The following is a 22694-nucleotide window of genomic DNA, read 5'->3' on the forward strand; positions in this document are numbered from 1 at the left end:
ACAGCACATGGCGGCCTGGATGGTCACCCATCCAAGTGTCGACCACGCCGACAGCGCTTAACTTCGGTGATCTCACGGGAACCGGTGTCTCCACTGCAATAAGGCCGTTTCCCAGGCTTACCAAAGACTGCGATTTATTAGGAGAACACTAAGAAGATGGAAAAAATGTACTAAAGAAACTGCCTACATTACGGTTGTCCGTCCTCTTTAGGAGTATTGGTGCACGGTGTGAGATCCTTACCAGATTGGATTAACGGAGTCCATCTAGAAAGTTGAAAAAGAGCAGCATGTTCTGTATTGTCGAGAAATAGTTGTGAGTGTGTCACGGACATGATACAGGATTTGGCGTGGACGTCATTAAAACAAAAGAGTGTTTCCTTGCGGTGGGATATTCTCGCGAAATTTCTGTCACCAACTTTTTCCTCCGAACGTGAAAATATTTTGTTGATGCCGGCCTACGTAGAGAGAAATGATCATAATAATAATATAAGGGAAATCAGAGCTCACACGGAAAGATATAGGAGTCCGCTATTTCCGCGCTCTGTTCCAGAGTGGAATAATAGAGTATTATTGTGAAGGTGCTCCGATGAACCCAAGTACCCGTGTAGATATAGCGGTAGATGTCAATAGTTTATGTTCAGTCCCTGAAATACTCATCGACGTATGTACTAAAGATGCTGAAATGTTGTTCTGTGCAACACCGATTTATTTATATAATATGTTTTTCACATAATTGTTACTAAGTGACAGAGATACTTTTGAAGTCGTATGGATAGTCGTAAGATTCTTATAGTTTTATTCTCTGACTGACAGTCCGAAATTGGTCAAGCATATTGCACGTGTGGCGGTTCGTTGAGTGAGTATAAACAGTGTGTTTCAAGGACTTATTGCAAGGTTTGCTTTTCTTAGTGCTTCTAGATGGATGTGACATTTACATCACGTGGAAACACTTTTGTTCTCATAAGAACTTCCATGTCATGCACCTTCATATTTTAGATAAGGACGCTTGGCGACTGTGCTTTGCATAATTATGTACGGCACGCGATGTTTAAATTACTGAAGACGATGTAGTCACTCTTATTACTGGAGGTAAATATCATCTTTATTTAATGGTAAGTACAATTAATTACATGATATGTTTTTAGTTGCTTACGGCTGTGTTCGCATGTTTGAAGACACACTTCAGAACGAGTTTATTCTATATACAGTCTAGAGGAAAAATATCGTGGTCCAAATTTACTGAGGCTATGGGAATCATGCAGAAGCGAATGACTCACACGATCCGGTAATGACATTTAGGACTGTATTCGAACGCGACTCGAACTGTGCGAACAGTTTACGCCACAATTCGGGAAATCTCGGCTTCTGTTCGATCTTTCGATTAGCACACGACTTAGTGACTGTTGTTGGTAATATGTCCGCGACCAGTCTTAGGGTTTTTATTCACTATAAAACAGGGACTAAAATACTGTACCTTCTAGCGAGTAGGTCACTAATAAAGAAGTAAGAGACTGCAATCATGACTCTGTCTAAACATCGAGCATTCGCTCGTCCTTCGATCTAGCGACGTCTGCTGGAATTTTCTATCTCCAACACTGGTATTCTCGTTGTAATTTATTCTCGCAATGGCAGTTAGTCAGTTGATCGCGATGTATTTGTTTTCTTTGGTATTTAATTCTTGATCCACTTTTTTACTTCTTTCATCTTAATGCCGCCATCTAGTTTTCAAACGGTATTTACAGAGAGATTTAAAATTATGTTTTCTTACACACTGTGTAAATCATTAAGCTCTTAAAATCAAATCAAATATTGTTCTGAGTTCAGTGAAATATTTTTTTCAGGGTACTACATTTTCGCCTTTGCCTGTTACCTTCACTTGAAAGTGGCCATAAATGTATGCATACATGCCGGCACTGTAGAAGTACTCTTACCGCAAATTTATTCAAATATAACAGGAGTTTACGCAGTGGTAATATTTGCTTCTTTTCGAATTTCAGGAAACTCAAATTTTAAGCAGAGTCATAGCTTATTGTTGTGGCTAGGCTGCAGTTTCTCGCGTAACCCTTGCACTAGCAGCGCATAGTCAGATATCACGTGGTTGCTCGAAAAGGCTCGATACTGTATCGAACGCCTGCCGCGTGCAGGGAAATTTGGCGCCCGTTCGAACGCGGGTATTGTTTGCTCACCGCTAATGACATTGTTATCATCATCGAAATCAAGGACAAATTGCAGGAGATTTTGAATGGAATGGTGTCTGGGCGTGACAAATGGCCTGGAGTAAACCAAATAAAGGCCAACGTAATAAAAAGTAACAGAAATTAATTACTTTTGAATACATTACGGGAGTGAACAGTGATCAATGTGTTACAAAAATTTACTATCAAAAACAGTTTTGATCACAATTTATTTATTACGATAATCGGTTTCAACAATTACTGTGCTCATCTTCAGAACTGTAAGTCGTATACAAAGCTTTAATTAGAGGGCTACATACATTAAAGAAAATACATAAAGGCATAAAGCTGGAAAACGATGAATTACCAATGAGTAAGAACCTCCATCTGCTGGAGGATCACTACTGGAGAAACCAGTGCACGTCTTACTATATATAATGGAGGCTCCGCCCACTTCTGATGATGTCATTACTAAGCGCCGGACAGAGTGGCCGAGCGGTTCTAAGCGCTACAGTCTGGAACCGCGTGACCGCTCCGGTCGCAGGTTCGAATCCTGTCTTGGGCGTGGATGTGTGTGATGTCCTTAGGTTAGTTAGGTTTAAGTAGTTCTACGTTCTAGGGGACTGATTACCTCGGAAGTTAAGTCCCATAGTGCTCAGAGCCATTTGAATCATTACTAAGCAATTGGTTATAAGTCGAATAACAATGTAAAATTTCTCAGTTAAATGAACATTGTCAAGACAGAAAAAAAAGAAAAGGAAAAAAGAACTTCGTTAGAAAGAAGCCTGTTGCCACATCTTTTCACTGGCGTTTATCCTCACGATGGCAATCACTAGTTTGCCTGTCGACTTTACAACTTCAGTGGAAAGAAGCCTGCTGCCTCTTCTTTGGAACGGCGTCCAACTTCACCATGGCAACCAGTGGTTCCAAATGGTTCACTAACAGGCCTTGAGAGCGCAACCCATGTACTGTCAAAACGAAGTTCATTTGTCCTACATGTTTAAATATTTTTAACGCTTCTTAATTGACAATAGCTGTTTAATAAGCTAAGTTTAGTGTGTAGTATTTTTCTTTCTCGACAATGTTCGTTTGACTAAGAAATTTTACATTGTTATTCGACCTATAACCCATTGGTTAGTAATGACGTGATTCCGTCAGAAGTTGGCGGGGCCTCATTATACAGTATATAGTAAGACATGCACTGGTTTCTCCAGTAGTGATTCTCCAGCAGAAGGAGGTTCTTACTCGTTGGTAATTCATCGTTTTATAGGTTTATAACTTTATGTATTTTCTTTAATGCATGTAACCCTCTAATTAAAGTTTTTTTTTTCCTTTATTGAATTTCAATTCCCCCCGAAGGGGGGCGGGCTGGCAGCAGCTTAGGACGCCGCTCTGCAGCCTACAGATTTTCTGACAAAGAGCAGGAGAATAAATAATAATAAAAAACAGGCGATAAAATCGGGGACTTAGTGAGTAACAAGGTGAAAAGAAAACGGGGAACTTAAAACAAACAACAGAGCGATGATGAAGCGAATAAAAATACATTCGGAGCAGACAGGGAACACAATAGACAATTAAAAAACACGGCGACAGTCTGGATTCTGTTCGCAAAGGATATAAAATTCACACCCAGCGACAGCATGGTTTCTGTTCGCAACACGGGAAAGACAAACAACACTGAATAGTCACTAGAACACTGCACGAAAAAGTCGGCAAAGGTGACACCACAGTCGAGAGCAGGTGGGGGGAAACTGGACAGAAGATGGGAAAACAAAAAGGGGGGGGGGAAGGAGAGTAAAAGCGAAGGGGGGAGGGGGGAACCGGGAAAGGAGCTGATGGAGGATGAGGACCCATAAGAGGGGTGGGGGGCAGACGCGACAGGGAGGGGGGAGGCAGAGGAGGGGAATACAAAAGGACTGGGGGGGAGAAGGGAGGGAGGGAGAGGTGTAGTGGCTAATTAAAGCTTCGTATGCGACTTATAGGTCTGAAGATGACCACAGTAATAGTCGAGACCGTTTACCGTAATAAATAAATTTTGATCAAGACTCTTTTTGATAGTAAATATTTGTAACAAAAATTAGATTAGCAATAAGCTTAACATAAAATCGTGGATCACGAAGTAGGTGAAACTGTGGAATTCTGCTACCTTGGAAGCTAAAACCACTTGGACCAAGAGGTTGACTAGAGCAGCCAATGATGGCTGCTTCTACGGAACATAAGCCTTAAATCTAGAAAGAGAGTTCTGATAATCATGGGCTGTGAGGAAATATAAAAATGTTTCCACTGCCACTGTTAAGGCTTGAGGCGCGTAAGGATTCTTACATTGCGTTGCAGGAGACGCAAGTGACGCCAGAGCAGAAGCGAGTATTAGCGTGGGTTGGACGCCACGCTACGGGAAATGCTATAGCACGCTTCCTGTGGCTTCATAGCCGTCATTACCGGCAGGACTCAGGGCTGGCAGCACAGTTCCGAGCCGGCCGTTACGTAATAGGCCGACGAGGGCGTCAGGGACCGCCGCGGTGGAAGAGAGCATTGCACGTCTGGCCATCGCTGTGGTTGCGGTCAGCTCCTCTACGCGCTTTCGCCCTGCTCCGCCGTCTGGATTACACCTGCCGCTGACGACCTGTAGATTCGTAGAAGTGTTATCGAGGGAGTGAAAAAGTCCTACGAGTGCTGGAATTCTCCCTTCGGGCTTGAAACGGCGTTGTGTGGCATGACGATCGTGCATTTCGTCCTCCGTTGCTGCGCAGAAGAGTTCCGTCCTCACTGTTGACGTAAGTATCCAGGCCTTGCTCGCTACAAGGCGGTAAGCGGACTTTTTGGTTTCATATGGGCGGTGGGTTCTGATACGTTTCTTACCGTCTTCGGCATCTACACTACAATTTTAAGTTCATTTTAAAACTGCTTAGTCAAGCCGCTAAGCTTGTGACTAGTTGTGCGGAGTTATTAACGTCCCTACGTCAAATGCCATTAATTGTGTCATTCATTAATTCTATCATTTCGGCAGGATACAACTAAAGATGTCCGAGGTAAGATAGGATACGAAGTATACACTAAAAATAGCAAACATAAAAACATTCGTACGTGGGGACAAGTTAACATCGAATACCATTTTGAAAGTTAGGAAGCATTTCTGAAGGTGTTTGGAGTGAGCCTTTTACGGAAGTGAATCTTGGACGATCAACAACAGTTCAGACAAAAAGAGGATGCAACTAGTCAAATATGACACTGCAGAATAATGCTGAAAATTAGATGGTTAGATAGAACATCTAAGGAGGAGATATAAAATCGAATCGGGGAGAAAAAAGAAAATTATAGTTCTACTGGAACAGTATAAGGGATCGATTGACAAGACGCATTTGAAGGCGTCACGCAATCGTCAGAATAGTAAGGAAGTGTTTGATTAAAATGGATGTAGGTTGTAGTCGTTAAACAGAGATACACTTGCGTCGATAACTGCATGGAGTCTTCGGACTGGTGATCGCAGCAGTAAAACACACAAAAACCTTTCTTGTTGCTTCCCTTTCACATCACACGAAACTATATATTTTGCTTACAAATTTATTTTTGCAGTATTTAAATACATTTTATCACTTTTATGTCTGTCTTTTGATCAAGATTTGAAGCCCAATTCAGATAACAAGATAACAGGAGTTTCCTTAGAACAACAGTTATTTCCACGACTTAGTTGAAGTACGACCTGCTGATATCCCTGTACATACATTATTTATGTAAATAAGTTATACATAACTGCAACCAGTCACTTTTTTGAATAATAATGCTTTATTCCATGAACCGGATTTCGAACCTTTTCAGGTTCATCTTCAGATGATGTAAAGCGCATACTGGATGCTGGAAAAGTGTCACTGTCAAAGTGTAAACTAATATAGTTTATGTGAAAGTGTTCTGGACATCAAAATTAAGGCAGACAGATCCTAAAAAAGCCGCCTATACTGTCGCAAACCAGCACCCAGCATTATGCTACTACCAGTAATGATGTAACTTCCTGGATCCTCCCGAAACCATCTGAAGATGAACCTGAAAAGGTTCGAAAACCGGTTCATGGAATAAAGCATTATTATTCAAAAAAGTGACTGGTTGCAGTTGTGTATAAGTTATTTACATTCAATTTACAGTCACGGTTCTAAAATATCCGTAATGGATAAGCATAATACATTATTTACTTTCTTCGGTTTTCCTCGAAAAGTATACGTAACGTCATCACCACATCATCGCCCTACGGACAAGTGTATCAATCACTACCTTCTTTATTCTTTCCTGTCACTGTCTTAGGTTTTCAGTACGGTGTTTCATTGTAATGTCTTGTATTAGGTGGTATATTTTTCATCCACTGATCATACGTCCATTCCCAGTTGCATCTAAGGCATCCTTTATTATGCACGCCTCGTCGAAAACATCTGGCAGTTCTTTTCCTCCACTTGTTTTCCTTTATTAAACGTCTTCCGTTTTTTCCAGCTTTTAATGCCTCTATATAGATTACTCCGCAGTTTCTGTCCACTACCCTTATCGAAAGTATTTAAGCGCTATTGTAAGTGTATTGGTATTGTTAATGGAATACCACAATATGATTTCACAAAATATAAGTAAAAATATTTTGATTGCTTTTGCACTATACTACATGTTGCACTTCATCGTTATGTTTAAGCCGACAACGATAATTAGATGAAGAACGGTGTAAGAAAATATAGGTTTCTATTTAAGCATTACGTTTTCTATAGTTCCCTTTAATCTTATGAGGTTAATGCCTAGAATGGTCTTTTAAACAAACAACAATTTGTAAATTATCACATCATATGTGCTGCTGACCACAATATTGTTAGTTCACAGAACCCTATTTCACCTACTGTCTAAAATCATCCCTGTGAGTTATACGTTGCACACATCATGTGATATTTCTCTAAATAAGATACATTAGATGACTTTAGCTTTTTTATTGGGATTCCGGTAGCTGATTTATAAGATACCCTTTTTCCTCAAAATTGCGCAACTGCAGCGAATGACAGAACGCTCCTTGTTTCGTATGATTTACCAACAGTACTCATTGCCGCCTACTTGTGTCTGCTCCATCGTTTGTCTGCGAGTACAGTTGTTTCCATAGACTACCACTTCTTTGAAAGTGGTTTCAGGATTCATTGCTGCCATTTTTGTAAGGGTGCTCTAAAGACGTCTGTACACTCATACTTTCCTCGTGCGTTCTTTTCGTAGTATAGTTATTCGCTTAAATCGTTTCCTTTTGTAAAACTGCATGTCATTTGTTTCTAGTTTTTCCTCTCCTAGTTCTCACAGTCCGTTTCATTTCTCTGCAGCGCTGTGTATCGTGAGCATAATCTCAGTTACTTCTTCAGTTTCAATGTCTGCTATCAAAGTTTGTGGTACAAAGTTTATTTCAGTAACACCATTTCTAATACCTTGTTTATTTTTGCCATGATATGTGTTCTTCATTCCTTGGAAAAAATGCTCCTGCGCCATATCCACTGTGCTTCTTATGAGTTTACTACACCACTATAGTGTTCTCTAAAATAGTTCTTTTATTTGTTATTAACTAACACGCTGTATCATGTAATCTAATCATTGTCCTCTCTGGAAATTCTTCCTTAATTTCAGCTAATACTTCATCATTTGCTTTGGTATCATACATTCCTATTTCGGAACTTTCTTCTCTTATTGCTTTCTAAATGAAAGAAAACAGCGATGACCTGGGTAACAGGTTGTATCGTTCGTGATTTCCTGTGCTGCTGAGCGCAGTATTGTTAGTTCTCACTGATTTAGCCTTTATAAGCTTTAATTGTGTTTATTCTTATACGGGGTGTTTTTCTAACTAGAGACAACTGAGTATCACGAAAAAAGAAATGTTCTAGCTTAAAAATTAATATTAGTAAAGGGTGTATCTGTCTATTCTGACTAAGTCTCCTGCGGGGTCGGGATCAACTTTATATTTTCGAATGGTAAACCCAGTTTTCATTGTGTATTCGGATTCTACAACAAAAGATACGCACGGTTTATTCAAACCACTGCTTATCATTCACGGTAGGTGGCGCTAAAGTCGACGAATATCAAGTGTGTCTGATTTTGCGTTTAAGAACAGACGCCTTTGGCTCTACATTTAATTTATGATGTCAAGTTAAACCTTTGTATTCTAACGGTTGATAGTGATGTACAAACGTTATTTAAGAGTTGCAAATGCTATTGCACAGCACAAATAACATGGCTAGGCAGTGACATTTCTGGTAGGTAAGATATTTGCACGGTAAGCTACTTTCCTGTCCCATACAGAGTTGATTGTGATGGGTCCTAGACCATCGGAATGCTTGATTTCGGCGGTCGTCCTGGAACCCCACCATCGAGATGACTACTTTGGGTGTGTGTTTCCACTCCACCGCCATAACTCTCGCACTGGCACTTAGGCGGCTGCCAGTGGAATACTCCCACAAGCCGCAACCACTGTAGTAAGGTCAAATGTCCATAAAGTGATAGTGGCAGGTGAATCTCCTGTCAATACTCAACGATACCAACCACCTCAAGGGTGAGAAGTAAGGGAACTGACCGATTTCAAGCATGCCGACGTGAACAGAATACTGGTACACCCACGTCGTAGTTCCTGGATCAACCTAAACGTAGATTCTAAGCAGACATTGAAATGGCAAACTATACTGTAATGTAGAATCAAAAAAACACTAAAGGAAATTTCGAACATAAATATCAACCGTCAGGACACAACGGCTTAAAAGTAGTATATTAACGTTGAGGAGGACTTACTTTGATGAACGTATCGTGATTTTTAGATAGCGAGTGCTCAGTATTGCAGATTTCATTATAATTTCTTGCTATTTCACTATTTATTGCAATTTACCAGTATGATCTGTAAGAAGTATCGCAATATGCTTCACAGATTTCTCCATTGGCACATCAGCATAGCGGAGGAGAGGAGAGATTGATGCATGATACATGTGTTGCCCTCAGATACGAAATATCTCAGCGCACTGAGGATGTCTCTGGGAGCTGCCACCGCCGAGGACGTTGCGTTTGTGCGCAAACAGCTGGGGACGACAGAGCAGAACATACAGCAGGCTGTCTCGTCTCTACGGAACTGGCTCAACCTGCAACCACACTTGCCGAAGAATATAGGTAAGTGGCACCAGACTTCTATATTGACAACTGTCCGAGCACACACACACAATGTGACTAAAAGTATCCGGACATCCCCAAAAACGTACGTTTTTCATGTTAGGTGCATTGCGCTGCCACCTACTGCCACGTACTCCATATCAGCGACCTCAGTATTCATTGGACATCGTGAGACAGAAGACCGGGGCGCTCCGCGGACATCATGGACTTCGAACGTGGTCAGGTTATTGCGTGTCACTTGTGTCATACGTGTGTACGCGAGATTTCCACACTCCTAAACATCCCTAGGTCCACTGTTACTGATGTGATAGTGAAGTGGAAACTTGAACGGACACGTACAGTACAAAACCGTACAGGCCGACCTCGTCTGTTGACTGACAGAGACCGCCGACAGTTGAAGATGGTCGTAATGCGTAATAGGCAGACATCTATCCAGACCATCACAGAGGAATTCGAATCTGAATCAGGATCACTCCAAGTACTATGACAGTTAGGCGGGAGGTGAGAAAATTTGCATTTCATGGTCGAGCGGCAGCTCATAAGCCACACATCACGCCGGTTAATGCCTATCGACGTCTCGCTTGGTGGAAGGAGCATAGATATTGGACGTTTGAACAGTGGGAAAACGTTGTGTGGAGTGAAGAATCAAGGTACACAATGTGGCGATCCGATAGCAAGGTGTGCTTATGGCGAATGCCAGCGTGTGTAGTGCCAACAGTAAAATTCGGAGGCGGTGGTGTTATGGTGTGGTCGTGTTTTTCATGGAGGGGGCTTCCACCCCTTGTTGTTTTGCGTGGAACTATCACAGCACATTGATATTTTAAGCACCTTCTTGCTTCCCACTGTCGAAGAGCAATTCGGAGATAGCGGTTACAGCTTTCAAAACGATCGACCACCTGTTCATAATGCACTGCCTGTGGCGGAGTGGTTACACGACAATAACATCCCGGTAATGGACTGGCCTGCACAGAGTTCTAACCTGAATCCTATAGAACACCTTTTAGATGTTTCGGAACGCCGACTTCGTCCCAGGCCTCACCGACCGATGTCGATACCTCTCCTCAATGCAGATCTCCGTGAAGAATTGGTTGCCATTCCCAAGAAACCTTCCAACACCTGACTGAAGGTATGCCTGCAAGATGGAAGTTATCATCAAGGCTAAGGGTGGGCCAACACCATACTGAATTCCAGCATTACCAATAGAGGGCGCCACGAACTTGTAAGTCACTTTCAGCGAGGTGTCCGGATAATTTTGATCACAGTGTATACTGTCTAGTACATGTTTCTCTAGTAAAATGTTTTCTCACCTTAAAGTTCTCGTAATGTTTATAATTACACTAGCGCAAGTATTATGCCAGAAGCTACATGGTATAAATAAAGTTTTATTTTTCTGCTCAGACTGAATTGGTCCTTCGTATCATAACCGGTCTTTGCTTATTGCCCACTGTCCAGTGACCAGCTAGAAATGTTTCCACGTGCATAGAAATGTCAGCGTATTCACATTTTGCTGTTCTATTGGTTTTGATTTCACCAATTTAACAGTTCTTGAGGTTTTGACACTTGGTACGCCAAAGGCAGTAAATGTTGTGACAGTACCTAACGGTTACTGCTAGTAAGTAGTTTCTCTTCAACACAGCAGTCCATGCGAGCTGTTGCGCTTATACCTGCGGTTGCTCTTACTTTAGGTGCTTGGGCTATGGACAGCTATGCTTAAAGATAATAGCTCGATTAAAAAGAGCTGCGCACGTTTGCTTTCATGCCCTGCAGCTGACTCGCTGCAAATAATAATCTGTAGCTCTCAAAGCAGGTGTTGACAGATGTGACAATTATCGAACTATCAGTTTAATAAGCCACGGATGCCAAATACTAACACGAATTCTTTACAGACGAATGGAAAAAGCTGGTAGAAGCTGACCTTGAGGAAGATCATTTTGGATTCCGTAGAAATGTTGGAACACGTGAGGCAATACTGAACCTACGACTTATCTTAGAAATAGACTAACGAAAGGCAAAACTACGTTTCTAGCATTTGTAGTCTTAGAGAAAGCTTTTGACAATGTTGACTGGAATACTCTCTTTCAAATTCTGAAGGTGGCAGGAGTAAAATGCAGGGAGCGACAGGCTATTTACAATTTGTACAGAAACCAGATGGCAGTTATAAGAGTCGAGGGGCATGAAAGGGAAGCAGTGGTTGGGAAAGGGAGTGAGACAGGGTTGTATCATATCCCCGATGTTATTCAATCTATATATTGAGCCAGCAGTAGGGGAAACAATAAAAAAAATCGGAGTACGAATTAAAATCCATGGAGAAGAAATAAAGACTTTGAGGTTCGCCGATGACATTGTAATTCTGTCAGAGACAGCAAAGGACCTGGAAGAGCAGCTGAACGGAATGGACAGTGTGAAAGGAGGATATAAGATGAACATCAACGAAAGCAAAACGAGGATAATGGAATGTAGTCGAAAAATCGGGTGATGCTGCGCGAATTAGATTAGGAAATGACCCTTAAAGTATTAAATGAGTTTTGCTATTTGGGGAGCAAAATAACTGATGATGGTCGAAGTAGAGAGGATATGAAATGTAGACTGGCAATGGCAAGGAAAGCTTTTCTGAAGAGGAGAAATTTGCTTTCTTCGTGTATAAATTTAGTGTCAGGAATTCGTTCTGAAAGTATTTGTATGGAGTGTAGCCATGTAAAGAAGTGAAACTTGAACGATAAATAGTTTAGAAAGGAAGAGAATAGAAGCTTTCGAAATGTGGTGCTACAGATGAATGCTGAAGAGTAGATGGGTAGATCACATAGCTAATAACGAGGTATTCAACAGAATTGGAGGGAAGATGAGTTTGTGGCACAATTTGACTAGAAGAAGGGCATATTCTGAGGCATCAAGGGATCACCAGTTTAGTATTGGAGGGCAGCGTAGAGGGTAAAAATCGTAGAGAGAAACCAAGAGATGAATATACTAAACAGATTCAGAAGGATGTAGGGTCCAGTAGGTACTGGGAGATGAAGCAGACTGCGCAGGATAGAGTGGCATGGAGAGCTACATCAAACCAGTCTCTGGACTGAAGACCACAATAACAACAGCTCTGATCGTGCAGACAAATAATCAATGCATTGCCTAGAATTGCAAGTTAATGAAATACACAGAAATACAAAATAAAAGTTAAATACATAATTTAATAGCTGGGGTTCTATTGTAACGTCTGTAACTGATGAATTGTATTGAATGGTCCTTATTCGAAGAGGACATCTGAAATAAACGGTAAATGGTCCTATGTTATTGAGTTAAAATACAGACAGAAAATACCCTTATCAGATGCTGTAAAGTTACGTTGAGTGTTTCGAGAGTCGTAGCAGTATCCCCAAACTAAATAGTTATCAAACATATGCGAAAACTATATCCGTTTCGTAATCACCATACACGAAGATTCAACAACTCCCAACAGCTCGGAGTTCAACGTGACGATTCACAAATTAACATAAGTGATGCAAAGAACAGGAACTCATACGCTGTCTGATATCCATAAATCAATCGGCAAAAGTTAATGTCCTACTCTGGTGAAATTTCAGATCTCTCGAAATCTCAGGTCCCTTGAGAAATTGAAGTATGGCGGCGGCCATTCAGTACCCAGAATCAATCACAAAGTCATGGCCAAGTCATGCTCCTTACTGCAGAAAGGTCTGCCTTCTTGAAGAACTGAACATAAAGTGACCAGTATCTCTCCCTTGAGCTCGTGATTCTTGTGGTGTTCCGCTACTGTCTGCTTTCCCCTTAACTGAAAGTCATCCCCACCAAAAATACGCGGATCTTAGATATACATACGTGAGCTGGCTCCTCTTTGACCATTTCCAGGACTAAACTAATATATTACAGCAATATTTAAATAAAGAAACGCCGTAAACATTTCGTTATATTCAGATCATTTACAATAAATATTACTAATGGTTGGTTCATAAATAAATCAGCCTACACTCTTGCGCAAGTATACTCAAGGTAAGCGACAACAGATGGCTCTAAGTATTGTTTAAACTTCTATTTATGCCTTCTTGACAAAGTGTGTTTTGATTCTCTTTTTCAGTTTGGTGTCAACTAACACACGTGATTGACTACTTGTAAATTAGCAGTTTTCTAATAGCTCTTGCAATAAATATTTAAATACAGTTACTGGCAAAATAGTAAACTCGTCAGTTATAACTACACAAATATGACAATGTGAGATATTGATGCTGTGTTGATTTACTGTGTAATTGCGGCGGATACAATGTTCAAACATTTGCGTGAAGAAACACACATAAAAAACGCGGTAAATGAACAAATAAAAGTGATATAGGTCCGTAGCTTCGTGGGGTGATAGCTATAGTGCAAGGCTATCATCTAAGATATCGTTTGTTGAAATTGCACGAAGCGGTTAAAAGTTTGGTTGTGTAAATTTTTGTTAACTGATAAGCCGGCCACTGTGACAGACCTGTGATAAGCGCTTCAGTCCGGAAACGCGCTGCTGCTACGGTCGCAGGTTCGAATCCTGCCTCGGGCATGGATGTGTGTGATGTACTTAGGTTAGTTAGATTTAAGTAGTTCTAAGTCTAGGAGACTGATTACCTCAGATGTTAAGTCCCATAGTGCGTAGAGCCATTTGAACCATTTTAAAGATATTGGGACCTTGCTGTGTCACTAAGTGTCTCATGTTTCTGAGACTGCAAATGTAACCAGATTTCCATTAATATTTGATGAGTTACTGTAGAATCTCAAAGAGCTGTAATTAAGTCACCATCTCTTGGAGCATCTGCTGGACAAAGACCATGCTAGTAACAGACGTCCAAATTCCCAGATTAGGGATTTTCCCCGTTTCCCGTCACGTGTTCCTTGTCCCTGCACTTGCTCTCGCCTGGCGCGATCGCGCGAGGTCTTCGCCCCATCGACACGTACCCAGCCAAGCAAGCACATTCAGCTCTCATCGATACCATCCACAGGTGGACGAATAACTTGCCTACATGCTCATAACGCTACAGTTTGCTAAAATATAACGTTGACCAAAGGAGAATAGTCAAAGTTGTCCCATACTTATGGAGGGTGTGTAGGCGAGCACTTGAGGGAGTCTAACGAAGTGTCAAATGTGTACCTGAATCGTAAGATTAGTGCTTATATAGCGCGGTGTTGTGATTATTACAGATTATGGAATGGAAGAAAGTGAAACCGGTACCGGCATTAAGTACACACCTTGCGAATAGCACCAAGTGGGTCGCCCTCTTAACGTCCCCATCCGATGGGTGGATAACGCTCAAGGGTCACATACACTCACTTCTTGACGCACTGCGGAGACATTTGGAATTCAATGCAAGTCTGGTATTCGTGAACTTCATGCCACCTCTCCTTCCTTCACTGGCCAAATACTGGCAGTAAAATTTTCCGCCACATTGATTCCAACTGGCATAGCACTGAGTTCAGCGCCACCGCACAAGAGTGGGTTAGCGACCTCGGCAACGGTGGGAGGTAAAGAAGGATGTTCAGATAGATTATGGCCCAAGTTGAAAAATAGCATATTCATCTAACAACTATGTGGCCGTCATACCCTCAGTAAAGATGATCATCTGACATAATTAGTGTGTACTTTTCTTTGTACTGACAATCATCAGTGCACATCTGGTGGTTCTGCTGTTCTGTTCGTGCAAACTGAGAATTAACCTTATCTGGAAACTACTTACGCTATTCTGTGAAAGTAGCAGGTTATCTACATCCTTTTTCCGCTTTAACTAACTTCGTCATCGTTCTTCTCGTTATTTTACGTGCAGTTTAGTCATAACGAATCACAAATCTCGCCTGAGAAATAAAGGAAAGTTTCAAGGTGAGGTCGCTCTTCATGGCTACTGACAACAATTTTATGTCTTTCACGGCTAATGCGCTATTAAGAAAATATTGTGCTCCTTTTTGTAACTTATTTTTCACTGCTATAATAGTCTGTGGTAAACCCCCTGCGGGTCCTGGGGTTAGAAAAGGCCCGAGGTACTCCAGCCTGTCGTAGGAGGCGAGTAAAAGAAGTCTCACAATTTTCGACCCTATGAGTTCAGGTCCCATTCAATGGTTTGACTTGCCACTTTAAAAAATTCTAGAGAAGTGCGGGCCAAATGGCGAAGGACGCCTCATAGGGTGCATGAATCATCCATAGTGCCCCTAGATTCGATCTCCTGAATCTCTTGTCACTGCTTTGCGTTTCCACCTGCGATTCAACTATTTGGGCGAGGACACTTTCCGGGGTATGTCATCTTCCGTTGTACCCTGTCCTCTTTCACCCCTATGACAATATTGGATTTCTCTGCACCCAATATCCAGCACAGTAGCCTGTCCGTTGTGGTGGGGCCGTCATATACCCATTTGGTTGTAGCCCCCTTACAACACAGGTATCGCACTGCTGATGTCTGAGCTGTAAACTCCCCACGTATGCCAAGCAGTAGATGCCTATCTTTCTGGGGCATCATGCCGGTTGGCATTTGCTGTGTTCAAAATATTCTAATAAGTGTGAAGTCCTAAGAGACCAAACTGCTGAGGTCATTGGTCCCTATACTTACACACTACTTATACTAACGTCAATTAAATTATGCTAAGAACAACACACACACTGAATCCTGAGGGAGGACTCGAATCTCCGATGGGAGGGGCGCCCTTTACTGTGGCTGGGTAGCGCCCATCGGGAGAGCTCCTGATCGGAGTGGGTGACCCGCAATGAAGCGGACTGTCATCTCTTGCTGGTGACCGTACGGCACCAGCAGCCTCTAAGAAGGGCAATATGACAGCGATATTCGCCTCGGTTCTTAGTCTGCTGCAGAACTGATTGGGACTCCTTTCTACCTATGAAGCGTCAATTTTTCGTTGAACACCTTGAGGATAAGTTTGGAGAAGTCACAGCACTGTCCAAGATGCGAAACGGCGCACTCTTGATTCAGACATCATACACAGCCCAATCATGAGCATTATCGCCTGTGACAAGCTAGGTGATATCCTTGTTTCCGTCATTACCCATAAAAGCCTCAATATGGTCCAGGGGATCATTTTCTACCGCGATCACGTCTTGCGGACTGACGACGAGCTCCACGCCAATTTACAACGGCGGAGTGTTAATTTCACCTGGCGCATATACAGCGGACACAAAGACAACAGAGTTGCTGCCAGTGCCTTAATCTTGGCTTTTGAGGGTGATTCAGTGCCCGAAAAGGTCAAGGTGATCGCTTACCGCTGTGACGTTATACCATACTTCCCTCCTCCAATGCGGTTCTTTAAGTGCTGGAAATTTGGTCACCTGTCTTCCCGCTGAACTTCCAGTGCCACATGTCGGTACTGCAGATGTCCACTGCACCCAGATACTACATGTGCGCCTCCTCCCACTCGCATCAGCTGTGAAGACCACAATTCCTCCTGCTCGCCTGACTGCCCAGTACTCCAAAAAGAGTGGAAAATCATGGAGTACAGGGCGTCGACATATGCTGCAGCTACGTCACCATCGCCGTTCCAACTGCAGTGGTTTCTCACTCTGTGCCACGAACAATGGACCCTCCAGGCCAACAGAATACATCCGCCCCATTTGTGGTTGGGGGCAAATCATCCTTCATTGCTCCCAAAGCACCTACTTTGGGAGAAAGCCCCTCCCCCCCCCCCAAAATGCTGGGGATATTGGTCTCCCCCCCCCTGTCGGAGAAGTAACAGCCTCCTCTGGCTCCTCTTGTGCAGAAGGGGTCTCTTGGGGCCCTCTCTTCCAAGGTCTCCACTAATCCCATGGTGGACATTCAGCAGTGGTTCAAGGAGCCAAAAGCTGCTGGACAAAGAGCTTCACAGTCTTCCTCTGTGCCTGAAGCTGCTTCGGAGAAATCTTTCGAGCAAGTCCCTAAAGTGAAGCGAGAGAGCAAGCCAATTAAGAAGAAGTCTGCTAAGAAACAGGACCCTCTGGTGGCCCCAAAACCATCACTCCCTATCAATTATGCATCTGAGGATGCGGTGGAGATCTTAGCATCCCCTGCGACCCTGGATCTCACTGGTGCCTGATAGGCCATAGAAACGGCAACAGATACTAAATCTGTGGCAGAAGGTGACCCTGAAGCATGACCTGCCTCCTTGCACGCTTCATGCCTCCCCAGCCTCAAGATAACGTCATCCTCCAGTGGAATTGCGGCGGTTTGTTTCACCCCCAGGCAACTCTTAAGCTTCACACTTGCTTTCTGCATTGCCCTCCAGGAAACCTGTCTCCCAGAAATGCGGACTCCTGCCCTCCGCAGCTATAGATGTTATTACAAGAACCTTAGTGACTATAATAGAGTGTCAGATGGAGTTTGTGTCTATGTCCTGAAGTCAGTATGCAGTGAACCTGTGCCCCTTCGAACCCATCTTGAAGTGGCGGCTGTCAGAATAAGGACGACGCAGGAAATAACTGTCTGCAATGCTGCAGTACCCCTGAACGCACTGGCTGCACTGATTGATCAACTCCCTAAACATTTCCTACTCTTGGGAGGTTTTAAATCTCATGACCCCTTGTGGGGTGGTACTGTGCTTACTGGCCGAGGCAGAGATGTCGAAAATTTACTGTCACAACTTGACTTCTACCTCTTAAATACATTTCAGTGTGACACATGCCACATATTCGGCCATTGAACTCTGGGTTTGTAGTCCTCGCCTTCTCCCATCTATCCACTGGAGAGGACATGACGACCTGTATGGTAGTTACCACTTCCCCATCTTCCTGTCACTGCCCCGGCGTCAGGACCATGGACGCCTGCCCAGATAGGCTTAACACAAGGCAGACTGGGACGCTTGCACCTCTCCTGTCACCATTGACACACTGACACACTGAGGTGGTTGAGCAGGTAACTACAACGGTAGTTTCTGCTGCGGAAATGCGATCCCTCGTTCTTTAGGGTGCCCCCGACGAAAGACAGTTCCTTGCTGGTCGCCAGAAGTCGCTGAGGCAATTAAGGAGCCTCGGGGAGCTCTACAGCGGCATAAACGGCATCCTTCCCCGGAGCACCTCGTAGCCTTTAAACGGCTCCGTGCCCACGTTCGCCAGCTTATCAAAAGACGGAAACCAGAGAGTTTGGAGAGAGACGTCTCCACCATTGGGTGCCATACGTTCACTTCCAAAGTGTGGGCAAAGATCAAACGGGATTTTGGGTACCAGATTCCAACAGGTGTTTCCAGTGTTAAATGGCGTGCTATCTACCGACGCAAACGCGGTTGCCAAGCACTTTGCTGATGAGTATGCTCGCGTCCCTGCGTCGGATAATTACCCCCAGCCTCTCGCACTCTCAAACGGCGGATGGAAGGGAAAGTCCTCTCGTTCACTACACGCCACAGTGAACCCTATAACGCCCCATTTATAGAGTGGGAGCTCCTGACTGGCCTAGCACATTAGGCCGACACAGTTCCTGGGCCAGATCGGATCCACAGTCATATGATTAAACATCTCTCATCTGACTACAAGCGACATCTCCTCGTTATCTTCAACCGGATCTGGTGCAATGGCGTCTTTCCATCGCACTGGCGGGAGAACACCATCATACCAGTGCTCAAACCCGGCAAAAACCAGATTGATGTTGATAGCTATCTGTCCATCAGCCTCACCAACGTTCTTTGTAAGCTGCTGGATCGTATGGTGTGTCGGTCGTTGAGTTGGATTCTTGAGTCACGTGGCCTACTGGCCCCTTGGCAGGGCGGTTTCCTCCTAGGTCGCTCTACCATTGATAATCTTGGGTACCTCCAGTCTGCTATCCGAACAGCCTTTTCCAGACGCCAATACGTTGTTGCCGTCTTTTTTGCTTCACGAAAAGCATGTGACACCACCTGGCGACATCATATCCTTGCCACATTATACGTATGTGGTCTCCGAGACCCGCTCCCGAATTTAATCCAGAATTTCCTGTCGCTTCGTACTTTCAGTGTATAAGTCGGTGCCTCCCATAGTTCCTCCCATATCCAGGAGAATGGAGTCCCGCAGGGCTCTGTATTGAGTGTATCTCTGTTTCTTAGTGGATATTAACTGGCCTAGCAGCAGCTATAGGGCCGCCCGTCTCACCGTCTCTTTTATGCAGACAACTTCTGCAGTTCTTACTGCTCCACCAGTACTGGTGTTGGTGAGCGGCGCCTACAGGGACGCATCAACAAGGGACAGTCATGGGCTCTAGCCAACGTCTTCCAATTTTCTTCGGCAAAGTCGTGTGTTATGCACTTCTGTCGGCGTCGTACCGTTCATCCGGCACCAGAACTTTACCTTACTGACGATCCCTTCACTGTAGTGGTGACATATCGATTTTTAGAACTGGTTTTCGACGCCCGATTGTCTTGGTTTCCTCACCTTCGTCAGTTTCAGTGGAAGTGCTGGCAGCACCTCAATTTCCTCCACTGCCTGACCAACACCAACGGGGGTACAGATCGCTCTACGCTGCTGCAGCTCTAGAGAGTCCTTATTCAATCCCGCCTTGACTATGGGAGGCTGGTTTATGGTTCGGCGGCGTCCTCAGCGTTGCGTTTACTCAACCCAGTGCACCACTGTGGCGTTAGACTGGCGGCGGAAGCTTTTAGGACGAGTCCGGTGACCAGCGTGCTGGCGGAAGCACGAGCCCCTCCATTTCAAGTCAGGCGTGCGCAGTTGTTCGCCAGTTACGTTGCACACGTTCGTACTTCTTCTGCACATCAGAAGTACCGTCTCCTTTTCCCACCCACGACGGTTCATCTCGCGCATTGGTGGCCCAGGTCAGGGCTTCCAACTGCAGTTCGCGTCCTATCCCTTATGTTTGAACTGGAGTCCTTGCCTTTACCACGTATACTCGAAGTCCATTCACACACACCTCCATGGTCTATAGCTAGGTCGCGGCTTCGCCTGGACCTTTCACATGGCCCAAAGGACTCAGTAGCGGTTTACACCGACGGCTCGATAGCTGATGGTCACGTCGGCTTCGCGTATGTCCCATGGAGGACATATTGAACAGCATTCCTTGCCCGATGGCAGCAGCTTTTCCAGTGCAGAGCTGGTGGCTATATCTTGTGCGCCTAAGCACACCCGTTCATGCCCTGGGGAGTCGTTTCTCCTGTGTACTGACTGCTTGAGCAGCCTACAAGCTATCGACCTGTGCTACCCTCGTCATTCTTTGGTAGCGACCATCCTGGAGTCCGTCTATGACCTGGAACGGTCCGGTCGTTCAGTAGTGTTCCTGTGGATCCCAGGACACGTCGGAATCCCAGGCAAAGAACTTGCTGACACGTTGGCCAAACAGGCTACACGGAAACCGCTTATGGAGATCGGCATTCCAATAGCTGACCTATGTTCGTTTTTACGCTTCCAGGTTTTCCGGTTTCGGGAGACGGAAAGGCATTGCCTCAGTACGCACGACAAACTGCTTGCTATTAATGAGATTATGAATGTGTGTCAGTCCTCCACGCGGGCCTCTCGCAGGGACTCTGTGGTTCTCTGCCACCTCCGCGCTGGCTGCTTGGGCGACACACGGCTACCTGCCGCGCCTTGAAGACCCGCGTCAGTGTCGATGCGGCGCCCGGCTGACAGTGGCCCACTTTGGCTGCCCTGCGACGAAATCTTCGGTTACCGGACTCGTTGCCGCTAATCTGGCAACGCCTCATCGGCTGATTTAGTTTTATGTGTTATTCGTGAGGGTGGATTTTATCATTCGATCTAAGTTTTAGCGCATGTCCTTTGTCCCTCTGTGTCCTCCACCCTAGTGCTTTTAGGGTGCAGATTTCAATGTCTTGCAGAGTGGCTGGCTTCTCCTTTTTATTCTCAAGGTCAGCCAAGCATGGCAATCTGGTTTGTCGTTTTAATCTCTTCTACCTGTTTCCAGCGTTTCCGCGTTTTTCTTCTCCCCTTTTGTCCATTTAAGTTTTTGTTGCCCTTCCGGCGTTCTTTTTGTTTTTCCTTTCTCTTCGTTTTGTGTTGTCAGTCTCGCTTGTTTTATTCTCACCCTTTTGGCTTTGTTTTATTCGGAACAAGGGACCGATGACCTAGCAGTTTGGTCCCTTCCCTCCTCTTTTAAACCAACCAACCAACCTGTGGTAACTTGAATTTGCGTGTGCAATAACGTGCTGTTTTGATTTTATATTTACAACAAAATTTATGTTTAAGTGATATGAAATGTTCTTCTGGACCATTAGCTGGAAATATATTTTTTGTAGTAGAAACCACAGAATAATTAATATTGAGAGACATGACCAAGGAACAGGAGTGAGGGTGACAGATTATTAGTAGTTGCGAGAGAATTTACATGGATGATATACCACTGCTCGAATTGGTTTTCCAGGGCAAAACCATACGTAAACCTTACCTCATGTTGAGAACGAAAAATTCGTTCTTTTACATATGCTTTGACATTAGTAGTACAGCATGATAAAGTTAAGCGTTTTCGAGTAATTCCTTGACTAAAACAACGAGTGGACATAAAATACAGTTCGTATGTCACACTGTGGTTGCATCAACTCAATGGAATGAAGGTTAGGTGTTCTGTTGTTAGATCTCAGACGAAAACGAATGGTTTTAGGATGATTGAGCACCACAAATAATTCTTATTTAATTGAAGTTTCAGGAGTTTTGCGCTATTTTTTACTCTAATATGTTCAAAAAGTAAATATTTCAGTGCCAATTTTATATCAGATGTACTAATATTTAGTAATTACAGTTTTAATCTCGATTAAACGCAGGGATGTCTTACACGTATTTGGAATGCTTAGACTAGTAGTTCATATTTCAAAGACCGTTTGATTCGAGAAAATTCCCATTAATATCTCATTATCTCTGTCGAGCAAATATTTCTTGTCGGTTCAACCACACTCCAGATTGACTGAGAGACATGTTTTGATATAAGGTCTGTATTTCTAGTGCTAGCATGTGCAACCTTCAATCCACGATTCTAACAAGAATTTTCAATGTACTTATCATTTCGTTTCCTATCGAATTGTCTATGAATAATGCGTGTGTTCTGTTCCTAAGATGATCGGCGTCTGGAGAGAATGTTCATCAACTGCAAATGCAGCATGGAACGTGTGAAAACATCGTTGGACGCCTACTTTTCCTTAAAGAAGAAATTTCCAGAGCTTCTGATGAACCGAGATCCCGAGGACGCTGACATAAAAAAAGCCAAAGATTTCATGTGAGTATCTGCACTGCTCGAGAGACATATCAAGAGTTTTGAGTATTGTGTATGTCAAAGCTAACCTCGTCCTGTCAACGGCTGAGATGGCGAGTACAGTTCCAATGTCATTTTACTCACGTAGTGGCAGCACACAGGATGTGGATCGATGTGAACAATTTTGAAGAGAACAACAAAACGCTCTGACAGTGTAGAGTGTAACATCTACATCTACATCTACTTTGGGCTACAATTAAGC

General features: G+C 43.7%; 1 protein-coding gene across 4 annotated transcripts in view; it reads left to right on the forward strand.

The window, feature by feature from the left end:
* Nucleotides 1-22694, forward strand: part of LOC126187648 (alpha-tocopherol transfer protein-like) — a 122097-nt gene that overhangs the window by 24232 nt on the left and 75171 nt on the right. For 2 of the 4 annotated variants that reach the window (XM_049928856.1, XM_049928857.1), the window contains exons 2-3: nt 9156-9320; nt 22297-22456. In XM_049928856.1, coding sequence (XP_049784813.1) covers nt 9182-9320; nt 22297-22456 — 299 coding nt within the window. In that variant the 5' untranslated portion in view covers nt 9156-9181. Of the gene's footprint in view, nt 1-4722; nt 4949-9084; nt 9321-22296; nt 22457-22694 lie in introns of those variants that run through there. The other 2 variants (XM_049928854.1, XM_049928855.1) reach the window with 2 other exon arrangements.

The sequence above is a fragment of the Schistocerca cancellata genome, chromosome 5, assembly GCF_023864275.1.
Source record: "Schistocerca cancellata isolate TAMUIC-IGC-003103 chromosome 5, iqSchCanc2.1, whole genome shotgun sequence".
Taxonomy (NCBI): domain Eukaryota; kingdom Metazoa; phylum Arthropoda; class Insecta; order Orthoptera; family Acrididae; genus Schistocerca; species Schistocerca cancellata.